The 14399-nt window shown below is 37.9% G+C and overlaps 1 protein-coding gene across 1 annotated transcript; it reads right to left on the bottom strand.

The window, feature by feature from the left end:
* Positions 1–4289: 4289 nt before the first annotated feature.
* mafa (MAF bZIP transcription factor a) lies at positions 4290–7811 on the bottom strand. The gene is given in 2 exon segments (XM_055036491.1): positions 4290–6486; positions 6488–7811. Coding segments are annotated over 2 exon segments (969 nt in total). The 5' UTR covers positions 7333–7811; the 3' UTR covers positions 4290–6362.
* Between the last annotated feature and the right edge of the window lie 6588 nt (positions 7812–14399).

Raw genomic sequence — 14399 nt, forward strand, 5'->3', positions numbered from 1 at the left:
GTCTCATTTGGAATGCTGTGTATTTTTCAGCTACATATGACATAGATAAATGTATTCATATTTCAGAAATTAGAATATGAAGTGTGATGAGGTTCATTTGTCAGATTAAAAGTAGGTAATTAACAGACTTTTAATCAATTATTGGTCTTCTGAATTCTAATGTAAAATAAGTTTATCTTACCTATAAGTTATCACAGTTACCAAAATTTAAAAAATTAGTGTGTGTGTGTAATTATTAATTATAAAGTATTTATCTTAATGGATTGAGTTACTAAAATGTTCAAATCTGTCAACAATATTGTAATAAGTACTGTAATCTATCTATCTATCTATCTATCTATCTATCTATCTATCTATCTATCTATCTATCTATCTATCTATCTATCTATCTATCTATCTATCTATCTATCTATCTATCTATCTATCTATCTATCTATCTATCTATCTATCTATCTATCTATCTATAAAGTGAAATCACAGTTTTTCTTTCAGCGTTATTTTGTCAGCTATAGTGTCGCTATGGTTGAAAGATAATCTCACATTTGTTTGGGTCTATTTACAGACATATGAAATTATCCCTCCAAGTGGCTATGCCACCTCATTACCAACATAACCGGCAGCAAGTCTTTCAAGGACAATTCTCTAATGACGCCACGCATTTCCTCCTAATATCTATTTGAGGCGTGCTTTCTGCCACAAAGGAAGAAGGCGTACAAAGGGCACAGTCAACTCTGATGATCGGTCACAGATGTTAACTGATGCCTGAAATTCATTGAATGACAGTCTTTAAATTAATTTTGTCTTTACGGCTGTTCGAAGACAGAGTAGGCCAGTGTAACTGCTGTCTTGTTGGATCGTCTGGTGTCACTGGTGACCATGTGAACATCTACTGGGATCTTTTTTGTGGTATGCTTTTTCTCATGAACAAGATGCAAAAAAAAAAACTTTTCTTTATTGTTATTACTGAGAACATTACTATAAATTGCACAACTACAATTGCTCTGATGTTTTTTGGTAGCTTTATTGTACTGCATTTCATGGTTGTCTTGATTGAATCCCATTAAAGTGTGAAACAAGACACACAAAAGTTCAAGTCACTAATTGTGGGTAACTGCCAATTGTGTAGGATCCATGCTAAAAGTCTACATACACCCAAAAGGTGGAAATGGAATATATTATGATTAACATAAAGTTGTCCTCAATGTTCTTCCTGTACTTGACAGTGACACTGTTTCTGTTGAGAAAAACCATGGAAGCGAGGACAGAACTAACCTTCTGCTTTTACCACACAGTAAATGTTGGACAGAAATGCTGGGTTTGAACACATTTTATTTGTCTTAATGCCACCATCCTCATGGAGGAGATTGTCCACGTAATACTAGTTTTACTCTCACAAATAAGCTATATAAAATACAGTTTATACTAAGAAAATCCTTAAAAATGTTGATTTTTTTGTTTTTTGTTTTTTTCTGTCTGGGAAATGTATAGCAATTTGACAGGAGTGTTTGAATTTTCTGTCTTCCATGTTAGATGTGCATGCATATTTCACTCAGTGGGGTCTGTGCAGAGGAAATGAGCATGAGGTCCCCAGGGTTAGGATTACTCTAATGACTTTGAGAGCAGCCTTGTGCGCTGTAACTTCTGACCTCTGTTCATCCTTTCGTCCAAAAGAGAGACAGCTACATGCATGCAGAGACACACTTTAATAAGTTTGCACACGCATCCATGTTGTACTTGTCTGCACAAGCACCACACAAAATTACTTACGAAAGACGAGCAGCAATGCAAAGATTTGTTTTATTCCTTTCGGTGCAATCTAAACACTGCAACATTTCACATCTAGAACCAGCTTTGAAGTTTCATTCTGTGAACTGACCTACGGTTACATCAGTGAACGTTGCGCTCATCTTGTAGTCAGCCCACAAAGCACCAAAGTTTCACATGAGCACAACTCTGGAGTATCTATCAGTTCATTACCAAAGTAACCACAGTGCACGGGTACCAGAGTCAAAAAGGCAACATGTTTTTGACAAGTAGTTTTGTCTTGACTCAGATATTGGGTAGCTTTCACATTGTGGCCCTTTAGTTTGACTGCATTTACGAAATCTATTCCAATGAGGAAAGGGTTAAAAATTGCTTTTTAAAAAGTCCACAATGAAGAATTAACTTTAAAGCATTTTCTTTTATTTTTTTGCAGATCACTCAAGGGACTTAGAAAGCCCTGCCACAAAAATGCATGGCATTCAGAAGAGTGAAGCCAAACATCTGGTCAAGAAAGATTTTGTCTCTGAAATGTCAAACACATATGTAAAAAAGAAAAGGGTAAAAAAAAAAAAAAAAAAAGAATAAAAAGGAGTTAATCTGCCTGAAGTGATTTAGTTCAGTGTTGTGGTTAATATGAAACATCAAAATACAGCAGCACTATTGCTTAGATCAAATAGATGTAATTAGATAAATTGAGGAAGAAGGAGAGCAGCTTGGTTGTAAATTGCATGGTGTGTGCATGCTAAGACCCAAAACGGGTACAGCTGCATGGAGCTGCACTCACGATTTATCATCTCTACATCGCAGGAGCCATTGGCCCACACCACTATTAATCATCAGCAAAATCATTTAATTCAGCCCAAGACCGACTATTGTCTCAGCCTCTCCGCTCACTCGGGGCAAATCAGCCACCACAGCAGCAGCACACACGTCTCAAATGGGATACAAGTGGTGGGTTAAAAATGCCTTTTTCCTCCCCTCTCTGTTTTTTGGGGAGGTGTGCAAGTGCATCATCATCTGCAGGTGGTGTAGTTTGGCTTTTTTATCTTTGTCTCTGTGTAATTTTAGTAATAAATGTGTACCTGTAAAATCTACAGTCTGAACAAAATTAGAAAAGTAAGTGCTTTATTAACACTGAGAGTGTGGTTCACTTTTTATGAATCTGTCCTCTGAAGCCCTGAGTGTTTCTTCAAAATGTATTTTGGCGCATTGGTTTTCCTGTTTCAAAAAACAGATTGTTCTGGGACGGTGAAACAAGATGCCCAAGCGGCTACTCCTCGTACCAGAACTTACAAAAGCACTTTTAGTCTTGTGTTTCAGAAGACAAGCATTTTCAGTTAAACACTATGGTGTTTAACAGCTATGTTGAAAGAGGTCAACCAAAGATGTGTAAACAGCAGCAAAAAAAAAAAAAGGCAAAAGGTTTAGTTGAGAAGCGCAGAAGTTTTTCCTGCTCACCACAGCAGTTGACTTATACTCATACCTCCTCGTGCGCCCCCTCACATGGCTGTCACAGCTGTGCCCTCATTGCAACCCGTCGACCTGAGTACATCCGCATGAGGCCAACAATCAGACCCATAGACTAACAGAGCAAGACTGAGCGAAACTGGGTAGGCCGAACGATGACACGTCGATGACAAATGCTCTGAAGCAAGGATACCACACAGAGGCGAACAGGACAATGAGAAAGAACTAAAGTGATGTGCAAATCTGAAACATGCAAAACCACTAGAAACTTGCATATAGAAATGCAATTAAAACTCTCATTCAGGGAAATACACCCATGTTTGAGTCCATACCTATATAAACACATGCTGCCACAAGCTTTACACACAGGAACACTCTGAAGAACACGCATGCACAAAAAACAATTAGAAAGCCTGAATACACACTCTCGCACGATCACACACTCATCACAGTTTTCAATAAAATTAATAGAAACTGTCAACTAAATTCACCTCATAATCAGTTTCAGATAGAGATGGTGGGGAATGGTTTTATATAGAATATGTATAAAATCGGAATATGACACTCAAATGGGAACAAAGCATGCAGTGGGCAGATTTTTTTTTTTTTTTTTTTTGTTAAAATTTGAAGGTTGAAGGTAGCTCACATATAATTTATGGGAGCTAAAAAAAAGACATTAAACTTGTCTTAGGTAATAAATAAATAAATAACTATAATCAACTGGAATAATCCAGATTATACTATCTCACAATCATTAGAATGTATGACCTCTATCAATCTAAACTACTGTCCAAAATCTTATTTCATAAATTTAAGCTCAAAGCTTCAAAACGTTTTGGGAATTTCCCCCCACTGCTTTGGCATGAGCCGTCATTTAATCATTAGTGGGATAAAAATATATTAAATAGTTTAGGGGGGAAAAAAGCTGAAAGTAAAGAGTCAATGTGGCACATCAGCTTGTTTGTAATTTCCCAAATGAATGCTTCAGTCACGAAGACAAAACGTCTCTAGACAAATCAAAAGAGAAAAAGATGAGAAACTTAATGAAGACAGTTACATACATTTATTGCATATCTTTTAATTGTATGAAATGGAAAAAAAAGAGCACATATGAACATCACATAAGGTTAGTGAGTGGTATAATTTTGCACAGCAAAATATATATTTTTATATATACTATGTATAAGAAAAAAAGAATAATTAACATACTTTTAAGATTCATTAGCGAATGGTGCTTTCGTTTTTGTACATGCAGGGTAACAATCCCTGAAGATCCAACAATGTCCAGACATCATCGATTAGAATAATAATAATTATAATAATTAGTTATTGCTTTGCAAATATTGACTTAGTTTAAAGACAAACAACATTCTCTTCCGACCTGATCATTACACATTGAAGCGTTACGATTAAGTCGTAACAGGCTGTCAATCTTATCTTTATGAGAGCTCTCCAGAATAATTTGTTTATTTCCCTGATTCCCACATAACGATAGGCGAAATCTTTTTTTAGTGCAGTTCAGTACGTCAGTTTGAAAGAGAGACATTTCTCGAAAGTGTATTGCAAGTCACTTCGCCTTCAACGATGACAATTTAACATTTTTTTTCCTTTTTTTTTCCAAATCGTGTTTGTTATGCACTTTTATTATTTTAAATATTGTTTTAAAATAATAAAAAAATATATGTGTATAATATTTAAACGTGTGAGCGCACAGTTCAGTTTATTAATGCATGCTGCAAAAGCACTGTTTCTGAACAGGACAATGTTTATCACTTTATAAATTGGAGCCAAGCCAATTTTTTATCAACGACTATTTTTCCTTTTCTTTCTTTTTATTTTATTTTTTTATTTTTTTTAAAACAACCTCTCCTTCCTTTGGCGATCTGTGTTTCAACCTGTTGTTTGCAATTTGCATCACAAAACTTCAGAATTAAATTATGTAGGCTATTGAAAATTATTCAAATGTTGACATATGCACAATGGTATATATTTAAATAACAACGTCTTATAGCAACAGACTAGACTTCCAGAGACTGGACTGGTGATTTTCTTATAAATGTGAAGTCTTTTTTTTCTTTCTTTTTTTTTTTTTTTTTTTTTTTGCGTCCTCTCGCTGCAGGATCTCCGCCGACAAAAGTTCCATCAGGTAATGCTCTGCGCACTTTCTGCAGCGTATAATGACAGTCGATGGTGGAGCACTTCAACACAGCTGAAATGCACTTGCATACGTTTGAAGGGGAGGTGCGGGAGGGGGAGTCCTGTCACTTTTTTGTGTTCGTCCCAAAAAAGTGAGGAGAGGCCAAGATGGGAGTAATGAATGACATGCTGGAGTCATCCGGCCAAATATAAAGAAAGGGGAGAAAAGGGAACATCTTCAAGCTCAAAAATAAAGAAAAGAAAACCATACATGTCCAGCATGCAGGGCAGTTCAACAGCAAATTTCTTTAAAACAATGGACAGTTTGTGATGAAAGTACAGTCATTTTCGTTGCTCAACACAATGAGAGACAAACGCATGAGATGAGGTGGCGTCAAATGACAGGCTTGCGATCCTCCAAGTTTGGTAAATTAAAAATAATAATAATAAAAAAATAGCCCGTTTGCAGCTTTGCAGGGACCTGTACATTGAATCAAAAGTAAAAAAGTTGTAAAAGGGAACACTGAGAAACTTCATAGGAGTATGCTTAATGCATGCATGCACACTTTCTGAACAGCGGGACGTTGAGTCAACTTTCAAAAAAAAAAAAAAAAAAAAAGAACAGCACTGCAAACCTTATGAACAGCGGTGGAAAAAGAGCCTGACAGACATCGTATGCGCTATGTACAGCTAACAATAAAAAACAAAAACAAACAAAAAACAATTGATGAAAGTTTCCTTATAATGCCTGTCCAAAATAATAATAAAAACCCTCCACATTTAAACAGTCACAGACTTGAGGGAGTTGCTTCTTTTAAAAAAAACACAAAAAACAACAAGAACAAAAAAGTATAAAATCATAAAAAACTTGACAAATTACTTCTTTGTCTATTTGGCTTTGCGGGAAAAAAAAAAGATGATAAAAAAAAAGCTTCATAACCAAAACTTTTCGGAGGGGTGACTTTTTATTTCTTTTTTCGCGATAAGTTTGAGACTCACATGAAAAACTCCGGGGATGAGGGGTTGTTGTCACTGCTGGATCCATTTTCTCTGAAGCCGTTGCTGATGAGCTTCTCATACTTTTCCTTGTACGCGTCCCTCTCCCGGACCAGCCTGGATTTCTTGCTTTAGGTGCTCGACCTGCTGCATGAGTTGCGTTTTCTCCCCCTCCAGGACGTGCCGCTGCTGAACCCGCTTGAACCGGCATGACTGCGCGTAGCCTCTGTTCTTTAGGGTCCTCCTCTTCTGCTTCAGTCGGATCACCTCTTCCTTGCTGACCCCCCGCAGCTGCCGGTTGAGCTCCCGCACCGACATGGTCACCAGCTGCTCGTCTGAGAACCGATCCTCCAGGCGCATGTGAGGGTGATTCGTCCCAGAAGTGCCGTTGGACTGAACGCCGGGTGCCTGGTGGTGACTGCCGTTGTGGTGGTGATGGTGGTGGTGGTGGTGTTGCGCCCCGTTCTGGGCAGCTGCCGCAGCGATCACAGCTGACACCACGGCCGCGGCGGAGCCCATCTCTTCCCCGGCCATGGAACCTCCTGTCCCGGCCGCGCCAGTAAACTGCTGGCCCCTGGCGTAGCCATCGAAGGACTGGAGCTGGTGACTGCTGTTGATGAGCGCCTCGACTGCGTCTTCGGGGCTGAAGCCCAGCGCCTCTGGATTCAACTGCTGTTGATAACCGGACATCCAGTAGAAATCCTCTATGTGTGTCTTCTGCTCGCTCCCCGAGCCCGGACTGGGCGCCGAGAAGCTTGGGGAAGGGGGCACCGAGCTGCAAGGCGTGCTCATCGGGGTGGAAGACAAGGATCCCCCGGCGATAAGGCGACTGCACTGGCTGATGTTGCGATCGGGCTCCACCGGCTCCTTTTTCACTTCAAACTTCATCAGATCGAAGTCATTAACATATTCCATGGCCAAGGGACTGGTGGGCAGGTCGGAGTTGCTCATTGCCAGCTCTGATGCCATCCTCTTGCTGCTGCTGCTGCTGCTGACAGTCCTCCAAGCGGGGTGAAGAGCAGCTGTCAAACTGGGCTGGTTGGGAAAGACGTGAGCCAGTTTGAATTTTTAAGCGTTTGTCTTGAAACTAGAAAAAACGAGGTTTTGCAGCGTCCTTTCTGCGCAGCCACGGAGTTGCAGGCGTGCGAGAGGAGTTTTTCTTTGCGTCTATTGCACAGACGCAGCAGTGCCGCGCGCACGAGTAGCGAAGTCCTCTTTCAGCATGTGAAACACGGTGGTTTTGTGTTTCAAACATTTAACACTTAACGCCTTCTTCAGGAACACATTACGCGAGCGGAGAGAGGTGTTGGGGGGGAAAACAAGCCGAGAGTCGGTCTCGCACGTTTTGATGCCGCTGAGTACCTAGTGGGACGATTTTTTACTGGGATCACACAGCAGATGAGTTTAAGAGCATTGTAGCCGCCCTGACGTAAGGCTGGAAACGGGAAATTGACTCGGACGAAGAGCCAATAGGGTCGCACACTCGCAGAGCTAATTAACATATCAGAAGCGCTCAGAAAAAAAAAAAAAAAAAACTTTTCTCAACTGACAGAGGCCACCAGCTGTCTGTCAGCCGCGACTGACTCTCTTTGGCTCCGGCAATTGAACTTTGTTTAATAACTCAGTGTTTTAGTTATTAGATAAAGTGTTTGTCATAACGATATATGACATACGGACCACTGTGCCATTTAAAACCAAAAAAGTTTTGCATGCTGACATTCATAGGAAACGTATAGATAGATAGATAGATAGATAGATAGATAGATAGATAGATAGATAGATAGATAGATAGATAGATAGATAGATAGATAGATAGATAGATAGATAGATAGATAGATAGATAGATAGATAGACAGACAGACAGACAGACAGACAGACAGACAGACAGACAGACAGACAGACATTTTTTCCCCTGCTTCTCTGCCTGTTTCACTAAAATAAATGCACTTTTCTATTTTAGTGTATCTTTTCTGCATATATATTGCGTCATTTCTAAGAATTAACATATGATTTTTCTTTTTTATATTTTTCTTAATTACATCTATATGTTGTACCGCACATTAACCGTCAACGGAGCTCTGATACAAGTTTTTTATTTATTTTTTTTTGTCTGACAAATTCTGAATTTGTCATGTAAATAATATGACCAATGAACTCGGAGGTTTGTCCCGTCTCCGCTATCAACAAAATTGCAAAACTCAACACTGCCACCTTTTGGTCATGTAAGCATTCCTCTCAGGCAGTTCTATGCAAAAGTTGCAAGGATAAAGAAAGTAGAAGAACATGATACATGTGTTCTTAGAAATAATTAGAAGCACACGCGTACACACACATATATAAAAGAGACATTTTTTATGTACATTTTTACAAGATGCATTTTTTTATGTCCAAGACGTCATGTCCGACGAAATGAATGCTGGTGACCCCGGTGTTCGGTTCAAACTATTATGATGTGCAGCTGTAATAAAACATCACTTTATCTGAGTTCTAGCCTAGGCGTTGCTTTAGGTGTCATAAAAAGATCTCCAGCACACTGAACTTTATCTCAGTTCAGAGGTCTCTGACTTCTAATTGACTTGTGTACAACAGGGTCATGAGACAGTATGGAATTTTTTTCTTTCTTTCTGCAGAGCATATCTCTGTGTGCCCTCGCTCGTCATACTGTCATGCATAGGTTCAGGGAGAAACACTTTTAAGCATTCCTTCATTTTTTTTTTATATGATTGTACAGAATTTGATCCACAGAGATAACAGATTTAAAACTGATACATTTACATTTTGGTTCCCATTTTATAATGGTTGAATGCATTTAAGATATAACCAAAAGGATTCCACCACTTTGTTGGAAAATTGAATTGTTAGAAAACCAGAGATGGAAAAAATGTTAATTGTGTTGCAGTGTGTTGTCCATCCTCTGACTGGGTCCTGACAAGTGTTCCTTTGACAAAAACTTAAAATCATATTTTGTCTCTTTTGTACATCAGTGTGCTTTTTAGATTCCTGTATGCACACTATTTAATAGGCACCATCAGATATATGAATGGTGCCAGTTTAAGAGGATTCTTCATCTATTCATGAACCATAAGCCCTATTCCTCTCGTTCTGTTGGCTTTAAAATGTCTGGAAACTTTGTTCTTTCAATGTTTATGTTGATTTAGAGTGAGTGTAAAACATATCCACAGCCCTTAAACTTCTCGAATACTTTTGCTAAATAGATGTAGAGAAATTTGACAAATCAATGAAGAAAAAAAAACAAGCAATGATTCAGACATAAAACTATCATACACAACAATGTGCTTGATGACTTTAGTTACAAGTTTAACGTATCTATGTCTTTGAGTGTATATTTTAACACATTAGTGAGGATTTGTTGGAGAAAGGGAGAGATCTGTCATTGTTCTCATTTGTATCAATTCCTTGTGTTTTCTGTTTGGGTTACCTGCTTGTGGAAAGGCACAGCAGTGGTCCATTCCCAGGTGGCACGGCTAAAGCAGAGTGAGACAAACATACAAACAGAGAAAGATCATTGGTAACGACAGGAGAAAGGAGCAGATTTAACTTAGTTGGTTTTGTGCGTTTGAAGTTATTGATGGTGCAATCAAAAGCGAGATCTGTTTTGGAAAAGTCAACAGCTGAAGGGAAAATTCCTGAAGCCATGAGGGAGGAGGTAATGATAAGAGAACCAATTTTAGACAATCTTACAGAAATATATAACATTACCATTAGACTATGCACCACAAATCTGGAACAAACATCCAGAAAATTGTAAAACAGCCGAAACACTGAGTTCCTTTAAGTCTTGACTTACACCCCACCTGTGAAGGTTGCTTTTCTACCATAATAAACAAAACACAATCCAATTTTGATGTGTAAAGATGGCACTTGCAAAAATGTGATGTTTCACTTGTCATTTGTTGTGCTTTTATTACGTAAAGCACTTTGAATAAAACTGTATTTTATTCGATTTGATATACATGTTTGTCCTGTCCTGGACATTGTAGGATTCTCCAGAATGAGCTGGTGAGTGGCTCTGGGGAGAGAGATGTCCTGCCATTTGGCCACTCCCATTTGAACTCTCATAAACAGAAGTCACTGACAATAAACTTGCTCACATTACTTTTCACAAATATGTTTTTGGAAAAAATGTACTTTCTTAAAATTTTTCCAATTCAAAACCATGTGTGAGCCACAATAACACTTGACAAATATGACAGAACATTTTAATTTTTTTATTTTTTATGTTGAAGTAATAGATGAGCTAATTAATTTTCTTTCAAACATATCAAGGGTTTAATGTTTTCTAAGAGTCAAAATGAAACCCGTCATAGGGGCTTTTACAAAAAGTTAAATAAATTGCCAAATGTTACTATTAACTGTATTATTTTAGTCATAAACAAATCTGCTATTGATCAGCACTGCCTGCCTAATTTGTCAAGTTATCTTCCCATTTTGATGCTTTGACATACTTTGATCAGAGCGGTGTTCTGACACAAAAAAAAAAAAAAAAAAACTGTGAGACATGAACAATCGGCTGCTTCTTTGTGATAAAAGCACCAAAGGTGATCAGCTTTAATTTGTTCTGAATTCTCTTTTTATGAATAGTGCAAGTGATTCTCCAACTTTTTGAAAAGCTGGAGAATTGCACAAGGAGTAACATTTATTAGTTTATTAGTGCAGCCTTACCTGGAATCCCTCTGCGTTGTTGACTGATAAAAGTGAATCAAGTAGGGTGATCAGAGTTCACTGACTTCTTTTCTGTTTTTCAGATGGTGTTTGCGTGGATGCAGGTTGTGGGGGTTGCTCAGTTCTCGCTGAGACTTGATAAGGTAATTTGTTTTCCAAGTTTTCTTTTACATTCCTCACAGCTGTTAGCTCCCTGCCAGCACATAGTTAATAGCAGGAAGTCACAGTCTTATTCTTAGTATTATTCTTGATAATAAAATCAAAGTGCACAAATACAAGCCATGACTTACAACTCTACAGACGAGAAATTGTGGTATTGCTCAAGCGCAGTGCAATTTCATCAACGGTCCGGTGAGAACAGCAAAACTGGAATATCAATTTTCACTCTACCAACAGAATGTGGGCACAGCCATGCCATAATTACCTTAATCCATTAGTCGGAAGGAGGGTGAGGCTGAGAAGGGTGCAACAGAGGACAGAGCAGACAAAACAAGGTCAGGAGGAGATCACATCTGTAGTGTGAGGTTGATTTTGGATGGCCTCCTTGAGACTGATGGAAAAATATTTAGTCATCTGCAGCTGATGGGAGTTATGTGAGAGAAGAGTGCTGTTTAAATCAAGCCAGGATCAACTCACAGGCTGAATGGGCAACAGTGAACCAGTGTTACAGTCCTGTGTGTAGCACACTTCCACGTTTTCTCGGCTGTGTCAGTCCACACTCGGGTGGCACAGAGTTTCAAGGTTTTATATCAATCCCCTCCAAAATGAATATTTGTTAAATTAAATAACAAATTTCAAATTGCTGTTGTGATGTATGTAAATGTTCACCTTATGTAAACAATCGAAGAAGACTGGTCAATATTGCACAAGAGCTGGCAGAACGGTTTGCATATTAGCCATAATTACATTCACATGAACATAATGTATTGGTTTGCTGTCATGTGAAAGGTTAATATGTATTGCAAGTAAGTGATATAGTAACTGTTGGATAGCTTTCCAAGTTATCTCTGTGATGGTTTCACACAACTTAGACTTTCATCTTTAACTGTATGCATGCAATGCCCGAGAGTGACCCTTATACTCTGGCTTTACGCATGCACTTTTGTGTTATGCATTCACGCAAACTGGTTATTGAAATCTTAATGCAATTTTAGGTTAAAACATATCAGAGGTGTGGATCTTTCAGGGGGGAAAAAAAATAAACAAACTAGCTCAGAGTCGTACTGACAAGAAAATTGTATTTTACAATATTGCTAAATGTGGCTGAAATGCTGCAGTAAATTTACATGTTTGACAATTATGTTTTCAGAACTAATCATACTCTGCTCAAGTTTCTGGTAAGTCTCTGGTGATGCCCTCGGGCTATTGTCACCTGGATCTTACAGTAACAATAAACTGTGGTATTCACAATTACAGAGTCAGCAAGCTAATTAGAGCAGAGCAAAAGAAGAAAGAGAAAGGCCAGAGGGAAATACTTATTGACTTCTTTAGGTTAAAATATTATGAAACATTTTGGTTGCTGACCTTCTATAGGAGACACCATTACTACTTAGAAAGAATACCTTTTTGGTCAGGTATTCCCCTTAATTAGCATTAATGTATGTACACATGTCAGATTTAGTTGGTATTAGCATAAAAAGATCTAATGTTACTTTTACAAGAACAAATATGTTCTTCTGAGATTTCAATCTCTTAAGGTAAAAAAAAAAAATCAGAATCAGACAACTTGCAATTGCCAAGCAGAAGGTGTATAATACTTTAATAGGCTTCTCAGTGGAAGATCTAATGTATCTCAGAATTTGTTTACATTTTGGCTTCGTTATTTATTTATTTTTTCTTTTTAGCTCTAGTGGCCTTTATTTGATAGTGAATTGACAGGAAAGTGGGTAATGAGAGAGGGAAGACACGTGGCAAAGGTCGCCAGGCCGGGAATCGAACCTGTGACGGCCGTGTCGAAGACTAAGGCCTCCATATGTGGGTTGCGCTTAACCTCTGCGCCACCACAGCACCCCAGCTTCATTTTTGTGTAATATAACAAAAACCAAAAAAAAAAAAAAAAAAAAAACTGGTAGAATTTGTGGTTTATGAATTCAAAGAGCGTAATTTCTTTTTGGCAAGATCTTATGGGTGCATAGTTTGGTGATGAGACTACCAAATCATTTGATATCAAATAATTATATTAACATTACAGTACTCAGACCTTTTCCTACACAACAGTTGAGAATATGAAAAAGTTTTACTATCAGAGTAAATTATTTATTGTAATTTCAGCAAGACTTAGATCTTGCTGCCATAATTGTGAAGTGCAAAGGGGTGGACCATTGTGGAAGTGGCCTTTTTAACACACACTACTAATTCACGGAGATTACAATTCAATTGAATACGTGTAAAATGTGTGGCCAACTTTAAAAGTAATACTTATAGACTACAGTTTAAAGCATCATAAATTCCAGCAATAATTTATATATAATCATAATTCCGATATTTGAAAGACTCTTAAATACCGTTAGAAAAAAAGGAAGAGACATTTTAATGTTTTCCACATGGTTTTGTGAATTAAGCACCTTTTTTCTTATTTTTCAACATCTGTTATTCAGTAAACAATGCCTCAACATAACTCATGAAATCAAAGAATCTGTAATGACATCTAAATCTTTTTATAATTTCAAGCTTTCTGTTGAAAATCTTGGTCACCACTGCAAAATTTTCTCTGATTTTTTTGTTCCTAAATTCAGTCAAAATCTCCTAAAGTTAAGAGAGGTTCTGTCACATTTGCTCTTATTGCAAAAAGACTAAGCAACACATTACGGCTACATTGTTAAGTAATAATGTGAATCATCTGATCATCTCTCACTTATAAACTTGCATGACCTATGACACTGAGCTGTTAACAATATGGGCTGTTGTATGTTTTAAAGCTGGAGTCTGAATCACCTTTTGATAATGATGTCTTCTCAGTTGGTATGCAGCTAAGATGGTTAAAAAGTCATCTGACTGTAATTGTGAGCCTAGCCCTTCAAACATTCCCAGTGGGTGTTGCGTTTAATGTTCATTTGAGCTCTGCAATAAAATTGCAACTGAAGTCCAAATTAAGATGATTTAAATTAACTCATTTGAGGAACATTTAATTACCAATGGGGTGTAATTGAATGTTCCTCTGAAGTGCTGAGTGATTCCTAATGAAACGGGAAAGACGGTAGAAACTGCAGAAGTCTCACAATGTCGCTTTCTCAAGGGAGATGTTACTAAAGAGCCATACAGTGAATAATGAAGTTGTTTGAAAAATGCAGGTGTGGTGCGACTTAAAGGGTTTTCCTCTGAACATGTGCAGTTGAGCAAAGACTAACTCTAAT

This window comes from Poeciliopsis prolifica, unplaced genomic scaffold (genome assembly GCF_027474105.1).
Source record: "Poeciliopsis prolifica strain line A6 unplaced genomic scaffold, Auburn_PproV2 SCAFFOLD011, whole genome shotgun sequence".
Lineage (NCBI taxonomy): Eukaryota > Metazoa > Chordata > Actinopteri > Cyprinodontiformes > Poeciliidae > Poeciliopsis > Poeciliopsis prolifica.